A 19,268-nucleotide genomic window follows, 5' to 3' on the forward strand; every position below is an offset into this window, starting at 1 on the left:
TTTTCTTTTGCAGCTTGTAGCAGTGGTGACAAAATAGGTTTATGGGGAAGGAAATAAATAACTTTACTGTGAGGGTTCCCATATAATCTGGGAACTCTCTTTAGAAAAATAGACAGCACTAGGTGTTTGCTGGAAGTGTTTAAAATGATCTATGTACTTATTTTGGCCTACGTGGTGTAGAGGGGTACCATCTCTTATGACATTCCAAAATTGAAACTTGGGAGGTTTAGGTGGCGATCTACCATTGCCAAGCAAGATTTCAAATATGTGACATCAGCTTTAATCGTCTGAGTTCTGTTTTCAGCAAAAACATAGTGTACTTGTCATATTTGTGTATTTGTTTCATATCCTCTTTATAGTTTTACAACCTCAACATCTCTGCTGTGCTTGACTCAATTAAGTAAGCTGAGCTTTTTTGAGCATGTGTACTGCTATGTATTTTAGAGCATTTTGCCTACTTCCCCTGCAAAATGCAGGGGAAGTAGGCTTGTTAAAGACTTGTTTTAATCAGATTGAATTGTGCTGTATAAAATGCCTTTAAGTCAACAAATCACAGATTATTTTCTGTTGCAAAAGCTTTGGAAATATGATTGATATTCACTTGAAAAAATTACGGAAAAAAAGATGTGAATAGACTTTCTGGCAAGCGGAAAAAAGCACCACTACAAAAACACTAACTAAAAAAAAACTCCATATTGGCCGACACACAAAATAATTTGAGAACTGACAAGCATATAATTTTAGATAGTTAAAGCAAAAATTAGCGTTTTATCTTTATTTTGTGTTAGCTAAAATTAAAGTTTTAAGGGCGTGCCGTGGTGGCATAGTGGTTAGCGCGACCCATATTTGGAGGCCTTGAGTCCTTGACGCGGCCGTCGCGGGTTCGACTCCCGGACCCGACGATATTTGCCGCATGTCTTCCCCCCTCTCCTTCCCCGTTTCCTGTCAGCCTACTGTGATATAAGGGACACTAGAGCCCACAAAAAGACCCCCTGGAGGGGGTAAAAAAAAAAAATTTAAGTTTTAACTCATTCCCTCTTAACTACTGATTTTTTTTTTCCAAAAAAAGTCCCAACTTAGTATCTTACTTGATTCCTGCGTGTGATGTGAGGTCCAGCTGCCACTGGATTAGTCCAGTGCTATTTCTTTTTAATCAGTCAAGGTATCCAGGTCATCTGCATGTTGTATTCATTCAATCTTTTCATCCATTTTACCCGCTCTGTGTTTGATTAGAAGAGGACTCAGAGATAAAGAGAAGTAGGGTTTTGATCTGAAATGTTATGAATGACCAGAAACTTCTTAAACTATATTTTCAAATGTTTAAAAGATTGTAAAAGCAAACTTGGATTTAATATTGTGCTAAATACTGAACAGACTGATCTTTGTATGTTTTCCTGTTTTAGGTATATTAAGTTTGCTATTAAAGTTTTAGCTGGGGGTGCAGTATTACATAAGATCATACCCTTGAAAATATAGTTTTAAAAATTCATTGAATGCCTAAAATTAATGTAAAACTCTCACTACATCATTCTCCAACCATGCTTTGGAGATTATACATTACAGAAAATATATGTAATTTACATCTATGCTGCCATGGCTGTTCTTTCTCTTCAGAGGAGAGGCTAAATTCACAGCTAAGGTTTTTGCAGCTTCGTTGCTTAACTTTCACATCAACATGCAGCTGGACTGTCAAATTGGGGTAGGCAAGCAGCACTTTGATCATAACCACTGTGGGAGGAATGACAAAGCGAGTGGGGTTTTAGCTGAATCATGTATATCCCATTATCTTTTTGCCTCAATAAAATGCACACTTTAACCAGTGATATATGAAGCAATTTGTATCAGTGGTGTCTACAAGCCAGCCATTAGTTGAATGTGAAAATACAATACGTCACACAAGATTAAATTAATGGAGACTCTTCAATTATGCACTGTGAATCAAAATTCTATAGTCCCTTGTAGGGCTGGATATTGTTAGGAACCTCATGATTCGATTCGATTTCGATTATTGCTGTTGCGATTCGATTCGATATTGATTTAAAGTTGTGAAGACACAAATGATTTAAGATAATGTTGACATTTTTAAAATATTTATTTTCATACAGACTTCTGTAACATCACATTTCTGAGCAAAGAAACAAACTTCTTTCTGCAATGTGCTTAAAGTAGAAAACTGTTCTTAATAAACAATAAAAAATAAAGTGCATGTAAAATAAAATTAGGCATAGCTTATCTCTTGAAAGTCTAATATAAATAAAAATGCATTTCAATAACATCTGTGCATATTAGTGCAGATTTAAACACAAATCATAGGGTTGTATTCAACTGAATTGCACTGAAAAAGTTTAGTGCTTGTAAACATTCTTAGCTTTTGAACATGTAGTGATTAACCTCTAATTTTTGAACATATCTTGAACTGAACTATAGTACTGTAGCCAGAAATAAAGAATTGTACTGTAACAGTACAGTTCTTAATTTCTGGTTACAGACTAAGTGGGCACGTGGAGATTCTTGTTCAGAAAAAGCAGCTGATCCACATGCTCAGGCTTCAATGCACTTCTCTGGGCTGTGACTATGTCACCTGCTGTGGAAAAGATCCTTTCAGCAGGTACACTACTGCCTGGGATGCAAAGGTACCTTTTAGCTTGGCATGACAACAAAGTATGACTTCCATGAAGGGGCCTGGTCTGAAGCACATTTGACACCAATTCCCACTCGTTCGATATGAAATGAAAAGTGATGGTTACGTAGGGGTCGGTCGCTCTCGAGGTCCAGCCATCACACATCAGAGCAACTCTTTCGGCCGACTTTAACGACTCCAAAACGGCTGACTACAGTGACTGCACAGCGACTTCTGTCATGTATTTACGTGTTGGTATTGCGTAGCGTGGTTCGAGTATCTTTAGCATATTCTTAAAACCCTTGTTTTCAACAGCACTGTACGGTCGTAGGTCCTTGCAAATAAACACGGCTACAGACTTTGTGATTTTTTGTGCGCGGGCAGAGCTTGGCGGAAGTTTAGAGATGAATGATTTGTCGATTTGTGTCTGTTTGGAGTCAACAGGTTGTGCTTCGGGTTTTTGTAGTGCATCTGCGTGGTATCTGGTTAAGTGGTTGCGCATGTTTGTCGTGTTACTGCAATACTTTAATTCTCTCTGGCACAACTTACCTTGCTTTTGTCGACTTCTTGAGTTCCAGATTTAGACGGGAAAGCAAAATGAGCCCAAACATCTGACTTAAAAGTTGACGGAGTTAGCTTTCTACAGCTGCTCGCCATGACTGTTGTTATGCGCTCAGGTGCTCAGCACAGTAACCAAACTCGCAGCGCCCCCAACGTGTCAGGAGGTGAATCGATTCTGAGGAGCCCCCTAATCGATTATGAATTTTGCGTGAAATTATTGCGATGCATCTATTCTTCAATTATTTTACCCACCCCTAGTCCCTTGCAATGTTTGACCTCACTGATGTAGTAGTAAATACACATATGGATCTATACTACAAATTTCAGATTAATCTATATCGTTGGGAAGAATTGTACCTCACAAAATTTACTTAAATATTTAAGATTTCATCCGTTTTTTTAAGCTCCTAGACTTCCACGTCATAAAGGCCCTGCAATCTGATCTCAGAAGTATCAAACTTGGTGTTCTGTTTTGCTTGAAAAAAGCAAACTCAGACTCTAATTTGTATATGACAAAACTGCCTAAGGATGTTCTCATGTGTGGTAAATACAAAGACAGTCAAATAAGAGGGGGAAAAACACTTATATCCCCCTGATGGGGCTACATAATAGGCAATTAGTTTTCAAAAATTATCCAGGGCTTGGGGAACAACTCAGTTGTTTGTTACTCTCTCAGAAGCAGCTGCATCTTTTCTCTAGGCATTATTGCTCTCAAACACACACTGAGCTACTGTATCTGCTTCTTTATCAGGCATCCATAAAAATCTGGCTTTGCTATGTCATTAAAGAATAGATTTGGGGATTCTGATGTGTAGCCAGACATGAGTAAGGAGTTGAAACACAACCATCAGAAAATGACAGGGATCGTTAACATGGATACATTTAATTTTTGAAATGTGTTTTCTCCTCAGACGAGTTTTAAAAAGTAAGTATCTCACCTGCTGCCAAAACCTAATAAAATTACTTATTTGGATTTTAAAAGAAACATGTTCTTTTGTAGTTTGGCAAAATTATTAATCAGAATGGTGCCAAGACCAAAGCCGATATCTTACATCTTCCATGGTCGTTTGAGTTTGTGGGAATGGTAGCTTTTATGTGTCTCTAATTTGCATTAGATCATTATTCACATTAAAGCCAACGGTTATTTACAAAGAATATTGTATTGGTCTGTGGTCTGTTTCAAAATATGCGCCATATGAAGCATTTATCACAATATGCAAAACGGAAAAGTAATGAACAAATACAAAAGTAATTGATTGCTACAGAATTGCCTGAACAACTTAATATTTTTCACTTTAAGTAGTGATTCTGGATGAATATGACTATTACATTGTGTTTTGCAATATGTGTTTTATATTCAACATTACCGTATAGGACCAGGGTCTTAATCCATGGTGTATATGATCGTGAGTTAGGATGGCAAATGGCAACCTCATAAGTCAACAAAAAAGGAAATGATTAGAAACCAAAACGTACACACCCCAAGGATCATAATAGGAGAGTCCCAAACAAAACAAAAAACAAGATCAAGGTCAGGATACTGGCGGTGATGGTGAAGGAGGTCTAAAGGCTGGCGGTGGCTAAGGTAGAGGAACCCTGGAGGTCGACAGGATCAGGAAACAGAAACGAGCCCATCTGGACACTTCCTCAGATAACTTGGGAACCGGTGCTGAAGGCAGGTCTGCCTGAACAACCTTGTTGGAGAACTCGGGAGCTGAAGGTGGGTTAACCTGGACAACCCTCCTCTAAGAACTCATAACAGGAACAAGAAGTGGTTCGCACCAGAAACCCTTACCAAAGAACTCAGGAATAGGAACAAGAGGTTGATGTTCTCAAACCCCTTGTTGAACTTGGTAACAGGAACATGAAGCAGGATGTCCTTGACCCCTTCAGAGGACCTGGGATCAGGAAGACAAGGCTAAATTTGAGCTACCAAAGATGGAGGAGTAGAAAAAAAAATCAGCGGTGCAAGCAGCAAAGGATAATGGGGAGGATTGTAATGAAAATGAAGCATTAAGAAGACTAAGATGGCCATCACATGATGAAGGTTGCATAAATAGAGTTTGTCACAGAATTGGATGTGGATCTTGCATTAGACTGCTGTAGACTGCTGAGAAACTCTGGGGATGCATTGGGTGGTGCTGGGCTGGAAAGGGCTCATGAACACTCAGGAGAGACCAGGGGTTGGGAGCACTAAGGCAAAAATTTGTTTGCTTTGTTGTTCAGACGCAGCAGCAGCTGGAGGAAAGGAGTGGACCTCTTCTAGTCTTGAAACCTTATGTCATCAATACACCACAATGCACAACTCACATATCAGCCAGTGCAGCTCTGCAAATACCTAACTGGCAATTCAGAAGTGTAACAGCGGTATGTTTACATCAAGGGTGTCCAATCCCAGTTGTCAAGGTCAAGCTGTTTCAAATGCTTTATTGTCTTCTGTATGTAATTAGACTCTGAAAGAAGATGATGATCCATTCATATGATTCAGGTGTCTAAAACTAGGGAACATTTAAAATATGGAGGACTGACTTTGGACCCCACTGAGTTACTTCAATCCCACGTTACCTCAAGGTCATTTCAGTAATCTCACAGCCACAAAGTTTGTGGTCTGGCTTGATGTGAAATATTTTAAATGGGCTCCTAGTGCTAAAACAAAGAGAGACTCAAGAAGTACTGTGCAAGAACATACTTCGGTATGTAAGACTTGACACCTAACACCAGATTTACAGATGATTTTCTTTGACCTTAAATGATGTACCTCATTTTGTATCCTTGAGCTCCTTTTTATGACTCTTGAGCCTTGAATTGTGTCTGTTTACAACTGCAGAGTGGTAACAATTGCTCTCTAGTGCAATCTCAGCTGCTTCTCTCTCACTTTCCATTTTACCCACAACCTGGGGCAACGGATTTTGAAGAGATTCTATTTGAGACCGTGTATTGAATATTTCACCAGCCCAACTTGTTTTCTTAGTCTTGCTGCTCGGAAGAGGTTTCATTGGTAGTGCAAGGGAATTGCCTGTGGTTGTGCTAGGCTGTGCATATCTTCCATGCTTTACTACTTCTCTGAACCCATTCTGGTTGATTAAGTTGATTTAATCTTAAAAAATTAAATAATCTCAATTTGATTCAGAATGCAAAGAGTGACTTTCTGATTTACATGACATGCTCCATTCTTGGTCATCTTTATGACTGCTGCTCAGAATGTATGGATTTCATTTAAAGATTCAGTATTATGAGTGCGTTGCCTTTTATTGTCCATCTCTGTTTCTCGTTACCTCTTTCTTGCTACACAATTCTATTTTTGAGCCATGCCCTCCAACCCTATAGGGCACACTATTGATCAGGCTCTGTATAATCAATCCATGACCTTAAGATTGATCACAAGATGCAAGCAGAAAAGAAGGATGGCGCCAACCATGCATCACTGCATGTCTACTCAAGATGAATTTTCATTGGTGAGAACAAGTCATCTTCATATTGTATAATTATGATTTGTTTTATCTACCATCTATTTGGACAATTAAGGCTGTGCTGCAGTACAGACAACAAATTTGTGTTGAACTAAACTGCCTTTAGCGTGTGCATTAAGGATTACAGAAGTCTGGAGACTGCCTTTTTACTGTGAAGAAAGGGTGGAAAAAAGCTATCTCATGATTTAAACATGTAATAGCTATTTTTGCTTTAAAACGTCTATCAGCCAGGGTATGCAGCTGTTTTTTAAGAGGTGGTATGTAAGATACTCCATGGATGCTATTGTTAGCTGTAAAACAAGGTGCTTCTTTTAAAGCGCTTTGCTACCGAGGGATGTATACATGAGGGGCTGATGTATTTGATTTGACAGCTTATTGAAAGAGAGAGGGAAAAAGGTTTTTATCGGGCCATTCAAAAGCTTGTTCAAGCTTCCTAAATCCAATATGAATGCACACAGCTGGATGATGTTATATGAAAACACTCCCATTAGCACCACAAGCTCAGAACAATGAAATTCTCTACATTTTATTCACCCAGACAGTAAATAAATATGCTCACAAACAGACTACAGTTCCATGCAAATTGTTGAATTTGATAAAACCCAAAAGAATACCAAGTAAATATTTAATTTCTCCAACTTTTACATGTTAAATATGTGCAGCATCAATAGCCTGGATTGAGGACTCCAACTTTATGGTGTTCTTGGTTTATTATTCTTTTTTCAACTGGAGCTCAGAAATTCTGACTTCTCAGTTCAATTAGAATGGAGCATAATATGTTACCAGATAACTGTAAGGCTGTGTGTATTACAGCAGTCTTGCTATGTTTTATCCACTGAGGCTTAATCATTCATGCTGTTTGTAGGAAGTCATTTTAACATCTTCAAAATCAATGTAAGGGTTTACATTCTCTAAAGTACAAATAAAGACAGCTTTTTATTTGTGCTAACTGTGCTAATCGCTATTTTAAAGTGTTAAGGACTGCTTACAATATAAACTAGTTGTGTTGTTTTAATATGAGACAGCTTTTTCTCTATTTTACACACAGTGATGTTGCCTCTATTAAAAAGAAATATGATTTTCTCAAAGCTCTATAGATGTTATTGTCAGAACATGTGTTAAACCAGCTACATCACAGACCTTTATTGATAACAAACTCACTTATAAATAAGGTGAATTTTTCAGAGTCATCATACAACTTAAATTGGAAACCAGCCATGAAAATAATCAGCGTACTTTCTAAATGATTCTTCTTTCAAGGTGACTCTGGTACTTTTGGTGCTTTCAAGGATACGGTTGTCATAGAACTAATGCTGACATTGACATTTGTTGTTGCCACCTGTTACCAGGAGGTGGAATTTTAAATGTGATCAGTGGAGAACATCTCCATAATTTATAGATGATTCCCCTGGTTTGCAAAGGTGTAGGCCAGATTTGGAATAAGTCTAATGAAGATAAAATGATGCTATCCACTCAGTTACTGAAGAGGGAAAATGACTACACTTGATCTGGTGATCAAGTAAGATAGTGCTCGCCTTTGCATTTAGTTACTTAATGCTGACTGTGCATGTTATAGTATATTTATCACAAGGAAACCCTTTTTAGGAGAATTAAACTGATTTGCAGTCTGCAAAGGAGGTAGTTCAGATCAGGTGTTTTGCTGTGCTTGTCATGGATTTTTCAGTAGGAAAAGCTTTGAAACAATAAGTACAACCCTTTTTGTGGGGTTTCAGTACTGCTTATATTTTCTGCTTGACACCAAGTAGTGTTTTTCCTGCTTACAGGCATGGTAATGGGGTAGGGCAATGTTTTTTTTTGTAAATACACACCTATGCTTACATTATAAGGAAAAAATATCTTATGTATGCTGAGCCTCTGCTCTTCATGCTGCCCTTATGTTCCGCCTGATGAACTGATTAATTCTCTGAGAGTAGTGTGAGAAACACTTCTGGGAGGCAACGAGTGAAAGGAAATTCAAGTGACAGGAACTGAATTTCGCTTGGTAATAAGGACTCACTTTGCTAGGCAGACAATAGACACAGACACTTGCTTCCTACAGATAAATTTCATGTAAACTGTTCAGCCATTTTGGGAGAATATAAAGTTATTTTCTTGAATAGAGCAAGATGAAACTGATATAACGAGTGGCTTCTTTTGGGATCTCATTTGCAATGACTTGTGCTGATGTAGTTTTACTCACATAATGCCCTCTTCAGCAGCTTCCTGGCTGTAGTCCACCAGAGGCTAGACCTTTTCAACCCTTCTGGTCAGAGAGTCCGATTGCTCATCTCATCACTGTGGTGATGACACAGCGAAAATGATGAAGGTTAATGAAAGTCAAAGTAGTCTGCAGTGACTTGGATCACCCTGAAAATATAATCAGGACGGCTTCCCTATAAAGATCATGAAGTGGCGCTTGAGTTTATTGCAGTCACCTGTATTCACTCTACAGCAGCTGTTTGGTGGCTATACATGAGCTGAGTGTACTGAAATAAAACTGTAGGCTTTGTTTGGTGCATTAAAAAAATTAACCACCATGGCATTACCATCTGTTTATATTTTAATACTTTTGAACCTGTTGTTACAAATTAGGAAAGCTGAACTTGATTGAGTGTAACAAGTGGAAAACAAACAGTTTAATACTTGTTTTACTTAAAGTAGTCTTTTAGAAAACTTAAACACCAGCAGCAATCCATTGAAATTGAACCAATTATATTGTAGGGATAAATGTTTTCTCAACAGGGTTCGGGTCACACCAGTTTTCTATCCCATGAAGCACTGTAACACCAAGATCACTGAACCAGCTTTTGGTACGTTTGGCAGTTAGGGCTGGTGCAAATTCCTGCTGAAAAATTAACTCACCATTCCATAAATCTTGTCAAGAGAAGCAAGCATGAAGTGCTCAAAAATTTCTGTGTAGATTATGCTAAGTCTGAGTAATAACACATAGTTTATTAACACCAGCAGATGACATGTCTCCTCAAGTCATCAATGGCTGTAGAAATTTAACACATCTTTCTTTGGAACCAAGAAAATTGGTTTCCAAATACTAAAATAGGACTTTGGGTCAACATTCTCCGGTTCTTTTTCTTCTCTTGAAGCAAGAGTCAACTCACTTTGCTTCCCAAATCCATGTGGACCTTTTTCTATTATGGTTTCATTTGGATTCAAGAAATCAGTGTTAACTTCTTGTAACAACTAACTGGACTACAGTGATAATTACCTTGCTGGTATGTCAACATGAATAACAATCAGCATTTGTTTAATCTCAGTCTTCCCCTTTAATATTGCTACATCTAGGAGATAAAATTATGTGAAGTTGCTGTTACGTTAAATTGCTTTGTCCTTCAGCTGCCAATCTAACTTTATCTCACAAAATCTATTATGATTGTTTGCCTGGATTAATTCACTCTATTTAATATTTGCTTAGCATTACAGACATCAATGTCTGTTCTCCTACTGGTAGATGGCATAACCACAAAGAGATAATTTAAAGTCCTTGGTATGCCACCTGCATATTAGTAGCCATAACAGAGATAGCAGGGGATGTTGGACTTTGTAATTGTGTTCTGGATGGAAAGTGTGGAGGCCACTGGTCTCATCCATCTTGAGCAGTGATGTATGAAAAAATGAGAGGAGGAAGAGAGAGAGCGAGAAAGAGAGAGAGGCAAGACCCAGGGCTTGTCTTCACGTCATCAGTCACGTTGACACCTGGAACTGCTCAATCTCCTTACCTGGGGGATGAAGGAATATCGGGAAGACTGCATGTGTGTGCAGGAGATTAGAAAGAGAGAAGGATAGGAAGCTTGACAAAATGGATGAGAAGGATGAGTATGACTGACAGGGGATAGTGAAGCTGCCATTGAAAAGTTGAGGATGCACACATGACTGTGTGTATATATATAGATGTGAATGCATACACAGCACTATCAGTCACTGCATTCAATATGTGCGCCTATTTTACAGCAAATGTTCATTTTAATGGCTTTATCAGGATCCTACTACAATCCATCTGTATGCACGTTCTACTCTATCATATTGTGGCTTGCCAGAGAAGGTGCTTCTGAAAAATGCAGGAAAGGCTACATTTAAACTACACGAAAGCACGCAAACACTGGAAGCAGAGGCAGTCAGCTAAAACTAGCACTTTCCTCCTAAAAGATGCATTGTCTTTCCCGGACATGTCTATTTTTGCACAGGAAAAGCGCTCACCTGGAATTGGATATGAACAGAGCAGACTGTATTTCTGTATCCCAACAACTTAATTTTTGAATAAGCAGACAGAGCTTTAAGCTCATGAATATATTCTCCTCATACCAGCATACTGAGAAATTTGATGAAGATTTTTACATTGGGATTTTACATTGAAAGAAATCCTCCTGAGAACCACACATTGTATTGTATAGTCAGCTTCAGATTTTTTGTCGAGTGACTGCAGTCGTATCATTTTATGTAATTACTATCATAATTAATGTCTTTCACAATGTAAACCTAAAAGTAAAGGTTTAAAACATTTTAGGGATATCTCTCATCTTGCAAAACATATTGGCCTGAACAAAACCTAAATAGAAGCTGAGTGCTGATTCTTGATTGATTTTGTTTTGGTCCAAAAATAAGTACTTCAGTTTGTTTCTAATTTCCTGAAGAAGGTAATGCACACCCATGCATTGATTTGTTGTATGGGTCCACAGTGACCTGGTGACATTAGATATTTTGATTAAAAGTACCAAATAAACAGTTTAATTTGTAATGTGTACAGTTTTTTTTGTTTATTATTTATTGTTTATCAGACTTCATAGGGTTAACATTTTTTTGATACTAGACAGAAAAAAAACAGTGTAGCAGACAAGATAAACACAACAAAAATATTGGTGATGGCTACAAGCTAGCTGCTAACAAAAAAGTGAGCTAAGGGATTTAAAAGTGTTTTTTGTTTTTTTTGCCAATACAAACACATCAGGATTACACATGCATGAAAATGGCTATATTAAGATTAGTCATACCTAGAATGCATTGCTTTACAGAGATTACATGTTATGAACCATTTCCTTTATTTATACAAAGTGAAAATAAAAATTCTGAGTTTTCATATATTGTGCTCTTCCTCAAGTGTATAAAGTCTTGCAAGCTGGTGTCGATGCAACTCTTCTTACAACTAAAGAGAAGGTTTACATATTCTATATATTTACATTTAAACCTGTCGTAGACTCCTTTAGTTACATACTGCGTTAACCCCCACCTATAAGATAACATTTTTTAAAAATGAAGTGGTGATCTGGAATAATTCTAGAAATAACTGTTCACACCATTTCAACACAAAATACCTCCTTTCACAAAAACACATGAGTAGCAATTTTCAGATAAACAAGCACAAAATTCCTTAAAAAACTTTGTATAAGCTGCATGACTGTCCCCTGTGTCCGTGTGTGTGGGCGTGTGTCACTAGTGGCTGTCAACTACTTTGTTTTTGATTTTTTTTCCACATTTTCTTCTCTGAAGATTTCGTTGTAATAAATATTAACTTGCTGCTTTTAGTGCTTTTATGCTCTGTGGTTTTATTAGCTGTTCTGTGCTTTATATTCTAGCTAATTTTCACTGTCTGTCAGTGTCTAGACAGACGAGGTAAACACTCGTAGCAGAGCAGCTGTAGACAGATGAGCTGGCCCTGCACACAGTTGGTAGCCAAGTGAGGGATCAAACACACAAACAAAGGTCACCTTACCTCTAAACCCAGGCAGCCTGGAGAAGAAGTCAGAGCTCACCACGGATGCAGCAGCAACCTCACTCTGCGTTTTCTCCTCCTCTCTGCAGCGATGAACTTTCCCCGGACTCATCTGTGGGGCAGGAAGGGAAGGGAGGTGAGGGGGAGCCGCAGGGTGAGGACCAGTCACAACCAGAACCAGAACCACCACAGCAACAGCCGCAACAGCAGGAGCAAAAGCCTGAACCCCAGACTATGCCATCACAGCCCCAGCATGAGCCAGAGCCCCAGGCTGAACCTCAGCCACAGTTGGAAGTTAAACCCCAATCCGAACCTGAACCCGAGCCTTCACCAGAGCCTGATCCTCCACCCCAAGATGAGTCTGTGACCAATCCCGCGCCACAGGACCCTCCTGAAGCCCCGTCGCCTTGCCTTGAGGAGAAGATGGCTGTTGAGGCAGAGAATCACAAATCAGAGGAGGTTGCTGAGGCAAAGCTAAGACATGAAAGAGATGAGGTGCAAGGTGAGAGCGGCGAAGGCAAGCCAACGCAAGGGGAAGAGGATGAGGAAGAAGGAGGAGCAAAAGGAGGCGGTGCAGGCAGAAGGGCCAGTCTACATCATACAGCCTCACCCCTGAGGGTGCAGCGCAACGGGGCCGGCTCACACTCCGCCTCCTCTGACTATGAGCTCTCGCTTGACCTCAAAAACAAGCAGGTACGGTTGTCCTGGGGATGGGGGTTATGTTGGTATGTTTTGGGGCGTGGGGAGGGGGTGGATAGATTGTGTTGGCTTGTGTCTGCTTTACTTTTTGTGGTCAGACTCTGTGGTGTGGCTCAGTTTCTGAATGATAACCAGGGCATTTAGATAACATATTTGATTTGCTTTAATAAGATATTTGTCTCTATTTGTGTGAGTTCCTCTGGTTATTGTGGATAATTAAAACAGGTTTTAAGGATGTTTATCCACTATCATAACATTATCATTGTCATGCCATCATTTCATCAACATCTTCACTTGATATTGTGGAGCTAAGCTTGAAATCTCTGTTTCAAAATATTTAAAAAGTGTAACAGTTTTGTTTTACTGACTTAAGTCAATTACAACATTTAAGGCATTTTAATAGTTTCTTTTAAATAATTGTATTTGTACAGTGACTTCCATGTTCACAGGTCTGTCTTGTAATCATGTTTTTCACCAGGGGAACAGAAATCATCCACATCGCATAATCATCCCCATTTCAAGAGCCATTAAACATTTACCATCCATTTCCATCATCATTCCTCTCAACAACATTCTTCAGCCCATGGATTTTCGAGCAGGTAAGGCGGGTTAAAGTTAGTCCAGTTGGCATGGTCCAAATATTTTCTATTGGGTACTGCAAATGTTTTCTTTATTGATTTTACTGACCAAAAATGTTTCCTTCAAATCCCTTTCAGTCCCTCCCTTTTGCTATGGAATATATTTCAAAACACACTCAATAGCATTTCATGGAGAGTCATTTTTGAAGCTTTGATGATTTTCATGCTTTTGTTTTTCTGTGCCATCAATATGATTTGAGTGATTTAGGAACAGACATTAATCCCTACTGAGTTCTAGCCTGTTGCGTCAATAAAATCAGTACCATTTACATCCAGTAAAATAACACTATGTTCTATCAGCATTACGTGGTCTATTTTAGTTTTGTGTAGCACTTAAATAATTCACTCACCATTGAGTCTCAGAATGCTGCTGTCCCTCTTTTCTGTTTTTCTTGGCAACAGTGTAGTTTGACCCTGACAGAGTTTCTGCAAATCAACCTCAATATAGTGTTCCCAGATGGAATGAATTCGGTTGAGTAAGCTACACTTATGCCTTGACAATCCGTCAGATGAAATGCACAAAACTTCATCACTTTGTTTTTAAACACATCTGGCTCAACACATAAAACTACAGTCTTCTATATAAAAAGTCATTGCCTCCACTGATGGAAATGGATTTGTTTTCTGAAGTGCTTAGCTAACATTAGCATGCACATTTTCTGTTTGTTGTGTGTTGTGTTGTGTGTTGTGTGTTTGTTTAATGACTCTTCTCCTGTGCTGTTCCTTGCACTTGCACCTTTTCACCTTGAACACAATGTGCAAAACAGCCAGAGAGCTCCATGAGAAAATGCTGTAGAGTTTCTTCAGACACTCTACACTTATTTTATAGCTATAAAATAACCTGTAAGTCTTACGAGATAGGCGCACAGAAATAGGCTGTGATTGTATAAAAATAAAAACTACTCAGACACAGTGGGGGTGCAATTGATGATATCACTCGCAGTAGAGGACAAGAAATACTAGGAGTTGAATTTAATAAAAAGACTGTCATTCCACTTTCTCTGTTCCTTCTGCCCATATATTGGATTGGCCCCAATCTAAATATGTAAACTTGGGTTGGGGCATCACTATTTTTTCTGCTTAGTTTTCCAGTTTTACTTTTAAAAGTAAAAAAAAAAGTAGCTGTTGGAAACAAGTGTTTCTAATCCTCTAAACATATTTCAGTGACAAATGTGCATTTTTCATATCATATACTCTGGTATATGATGTTTTATTGGAGTTCCTCCAATAAAAATCACAAGATTCACTTCTCCTAATGGAGCTGCCACTGAAACTTGTAGAATGTACTTGTGAATGATGGTTTGTCAACACCCCCCTGTCATCTCTATTCACTCAATTTTGACTGGATTTCCTCCCTCATCACTCCTTTAATCGAGGCTCAAAGTTCTTTTAGCCTCAAGTCACCTCCCCCCTTCGCTCTTTTAATCTCAGATCTGAGAGTCCCTCTATTCTACTATCTCCCTGTCAACGAGGCTTGAGATACACGATCGCCTGGATTGATCTTCTGTCCACACACGTGGGGGGGTAGGGACTTGATGGATATCTGGATCAATGTCAAAGTAATTGGATCTGCTAGGCGATACCTTTATTGCCACGGAAGAACCTGGTGATGGATTGTTTAAGTCACTTAAATCTGAGCATTAAAACCGTGAAACATGTGACATCTTTCTAAACTGAATATATTTTAAGTGTGTAGATTTTCATTTAGATGTTGTGTTTTCCCTTTGCTGTTCACTTACCACGTCATACAAGTATGTCTAATTTAAATTTTAACTCTTAAATTTAGTTTCTAATGTGCTTTGCAAACGTAATCTAATGTAACCAAACATACGAAACATGCAGTTTTACATTTTACAAGTGTACTCAAGCAAAACTGTGATAATATTTGTATTACTAAAATTTCACTCCAGTTATTTTTATAGTAAGCAATGATTCTTGCAACATGTAGGAATGAGAAAGCCAACAACACCAATCAAGTGAATAGAATGCAGTTCAACTAATATTAAATTGGAAATATCTACATCAAATTGCTTCTTTAATATAAATTGCGAGTGTTTCTTATGGGTCACTTTAGACCTGATCTTACTTTCTGTTTCACTTAAATTCAGGAAAATGTAAATGAAAAACATACATTTCAAATGCGTTTCAAGATTATCTCCCACTTCATCTAAGTCATTAATTCTGCTTACCATAAATGTACCAACAAAACATGTCTGCCTTCTACTGATAACATGTGACCTTTTCCATTGTCATCCTTGATTTGCACTACAGTCAGCATTCCTTAAATCCCATTACTATTAAATAATCATAATCATGTCATTAATCATGCGAATGTTTCTTTGCTGCAAAAACAGCTTGCATGAGCTTGAAAGCTAATAATCCTTCCTTTGCATTTTGATTATTTTTTATGTGTCTTTTTTTGGAGCATGTGGGATCTAATGGTGTGTTGCCTTATTTGCAACAGACTGTCTACCTCAACATTATTTAAGGAGGAAACTTGATCTAGTTCTTTTCCAGTTAACAGTTTAAAGGGGCAGTGTTTAAGTTCATATTTTGGCCTGTTCAAGTGGAAAATGACACACAGAATGCTCCCATAAAAAGCAGATATTTTGAGGTGGTATATAACACATTTCGGAGAAGGTTATTTTACAGGGAAATCTTTTTCATTATAGTTTGTAACCCATTATGTCATGTTTTGTGGTAAAGAGAGCTTACAGACCTGTGTCCTTTACTTTAGATATTTATATTTCAAATTAAGTCATTATTGACTTTTAATATAATTTGCTGATATTTTCTCATTTATTCTCATTCATGCCCTTAACTTTGAGGAGAATTACCAATGCAAACCCAACCTGCATGCTATTATTTTTTCAGCACCTTTTCATTTCTCATTCAGAGGGAAACTGGAGGTCATTATGGTGCTGATCTGTCTGTCAAGATTGATTTAGAAACAGCAGATAAACAGAGGACTGCCATTCCCTCAAATGACTGTGCTACCAAAATAATCTTTTTCCCCATCACAGCTTAGTGAAGTAATCACAAGTAGAGCTGACAGGGGGCTAATAGGGTGAATTTTTAACAGTGCCAATCTTGGTGCGGTCATCTGTCTCACAACCCCTTTTTGTATATGTGACCTTCTTTTTGACACACTTGTTTTCATGTGTCTTGTGCTCTTTTCATCTGTCGATTTGCTTGTATGACCTTTTCTTTCTTCACGCTCTCTACCCACTCTACCGCTCACAAATAGAAAGGGATAAAATTCTTTTTTTCCAATGACATGAGTCAATTAATTAAAGATAAAAGTTTCCTGAACCATTTGTGGTAGTATTTGTAATTTGTAAGAAAAATGACCCTGCTGCCCACCATGTGGGAGTTTCAAAATATATTTTAGGTGGGTCTAAACCTGAGGAAATAAAGGGATTGTGTAGAACAATAATTCCTGATGTATCCATTAAGTATCTATTCTGCAGTTTTGATGCAGTTTGATTCCTAACGGTTTGTTTATACTGTATTGAGATTGATGGTGTTCTCATGTAACAGTAGAGTATGCATTACTTAAATCATTTCCATCACGTTATATGGTCAACTGACTGAAAATTAAATTTCATGGCCCCATTAAGAGCCTCAAGTAATCAAAATATTATTAGCCAAATGAATCCTAATGTAAGTGACGCCGTCCGTTTTACTTTAAGATTCAAAAGGCTGCATGCCAAGGTGAGTGAAGCATCTGCATGGCGTCACATTAGATTACATAGTTTTACTGAGTTAGTGCCGTAAAATTTGAACTCCAGTTGCTTCAGCTCTGTAGCAGCGGTGCACATGTGCAGTATACCAGATAGATTTTAGGGAAAAAATGCAATTATGATAGAAAAAATAAAATTTAAGCAACTCTGACAAGATGTCTTTGAATGACCAGAGAAAAAGAATTGGACCTGTTTCATGTATGTATATAAAAAATTGTCAAAAGTTTGAAGTTCTTAAAAATTTCCAGGGTTTTCTTTTCTTACATGTCATGCCTTTGAAATTTTGATTATACTTGCATAGAGATGAATATATATGCAAATTAGAAGAGGACTTCACTTAGTAACTCGTGATTTTAAGTTGTTATGTAGAAGGTAACACTTATGTTTTGTTGATATCTGTTGGGGACTTCCACAGGCACGCACCCAATATCAGTTTAAAAGTTTTAACTTTTTGCCTTAAAGTTTACAATATTTACATTGAAATACTTAAGAAGATAGAGTTTATCCCTCAAGAGGCTAACTGACTTTAGTTCAGAATGTTAAATACCGTTAGCTAAACAAGATAAAGAGAATGTAGTACAAGCAGCTGTGTTTAGTGTGAAACTTCTGCAATGCTGGATAAAAATGCAAAAAAGAGCATTGAAATCTCAGTCGACAAAGCTACAGAGCAATTTGAGTTGCACTGCTGCCCATCTGTCGTTCCAATACAGTTTGTGTCAACATGATATCAGATTTGATCCACATTTCTCTCCAACTGTAATATCTTTGTTCTTCTTAGTTGTCATAATTCTGTTTGAATGACCAAGAGTATCAGTTCCACCCTTGAGTAAAGAAAGCAACATGGACCAAATGCTTCCCAGCCCAGACTAAAATGAAAGCTAAGCAAATAAGATCAACTGCCACATCCAATCAAATACTACACAACTAATCTCTGGACTCAAGGACACCCCCACAGCTGATGTTTTGCAGAATTGGTTTGGATAAGGGACCCTTCTCTAAACAGTAAGGTCATTATTATTATGACAATGCACATTTTATAAAGTGCCTGAAGGAGAATTTATTTGGAAATAAAGTGCACACAGTACATTGCAGTTTCAGTTAAAAAGTGATAAATATTCACACTGAGTTTGACCAGACATGACAGCTACTGCAGATACAGTAGAGCTGTAGGCCTATGTTCTTTTCAGAAACTACCTTAATATTCTCCGTACGTTTCACTTTGCTCACAAAGCCTCTGCAGAGAAATGTAAATAGGCTAGATGAGATGGCTTTTCAGTGTCATTTACTTTTTCTAAAGAGCTTTACATGTGATTTCTGTTCTTCCAATGACAATGCCAGAAGCAGCATCTTGTTGAGCTGGCCACTTATCAGAAATTGCTAACCCAGGGGCCATTATAGTCTATCCGCGCTTAATGGAAATGTGCCCAAGCTGGTGTGGTGACTTTGTCCTGCACTTAAGTAAAAGAAGATCAAAGTTACAAGTTGAGTTGACAGGAGGGTTGTTTTATGTACACCAAACTAATCCTCATTTATGCCCATAATTGTGATACCAAAGCAAAGTTGAATTCTTGCAAGAAGTGAAAGAATAGAATGAATTTCTAGTTTCTTAAGCCAACTCCCATTTTTCTGTAAATAGAGATTTCCAATTAGAAATACTGATAACGTGTACTTCGTCAACTTTCAATTCAATTCTGTCAAGGCTGAAATCTCCTCTGCACTCGTGTCCTTTAATGACTTGGTACAAAACTAGAAATCACATTAGTTCAGGACTGAATGAAAATGATCTCAGAGTGACTTGGCAAGATAAGCACTTAT

At 38.0% G+C, this 19,268-nt stretch overlaps 1 protein-coding gene across 2 annotated transcripts in view; it reads left to right on the plus strand.

Annotated features, from left to right (window-relative positions):
• Positions 1 to 19,268, plus strand: part of iqsec3a (IQ motif and Sec7 domain ArfGEF 3a) — a 95,096-nt gene that overhangs the window by 35,400 nt on the left and 40,428 nt on the right. For both annotated transcript variants that reach the window (XM_032589166.1, XM_032589167.1), the window contains exon 3: positions 12,463 to 13,066. In XM_032589166.1, the coding sequence (XP_032445057.1) occupies positions 12,463 to 13,066 (604 nt within the window). The remainder of the gene's footprint in view (positions 1 to 12,462; positions 13,067 to 19,268) is intronic.

This window comes from Xiphophorus hellerii, chromosome 17 (assembly GCF_003331165.1).
Source record: "Xiphophorus hellerii strain 12219 chromosome 17, Xiphophorus_hellerii-4.1, whole genome shotgun sequence".
Classification (NCBI taxonomy): Eukaryota; Metazoa; Chordata; class Actinopteri; order Cyprinodontiformes; family Poeciliidae; genus Xiphophorus; species Xiphophorus hellerii.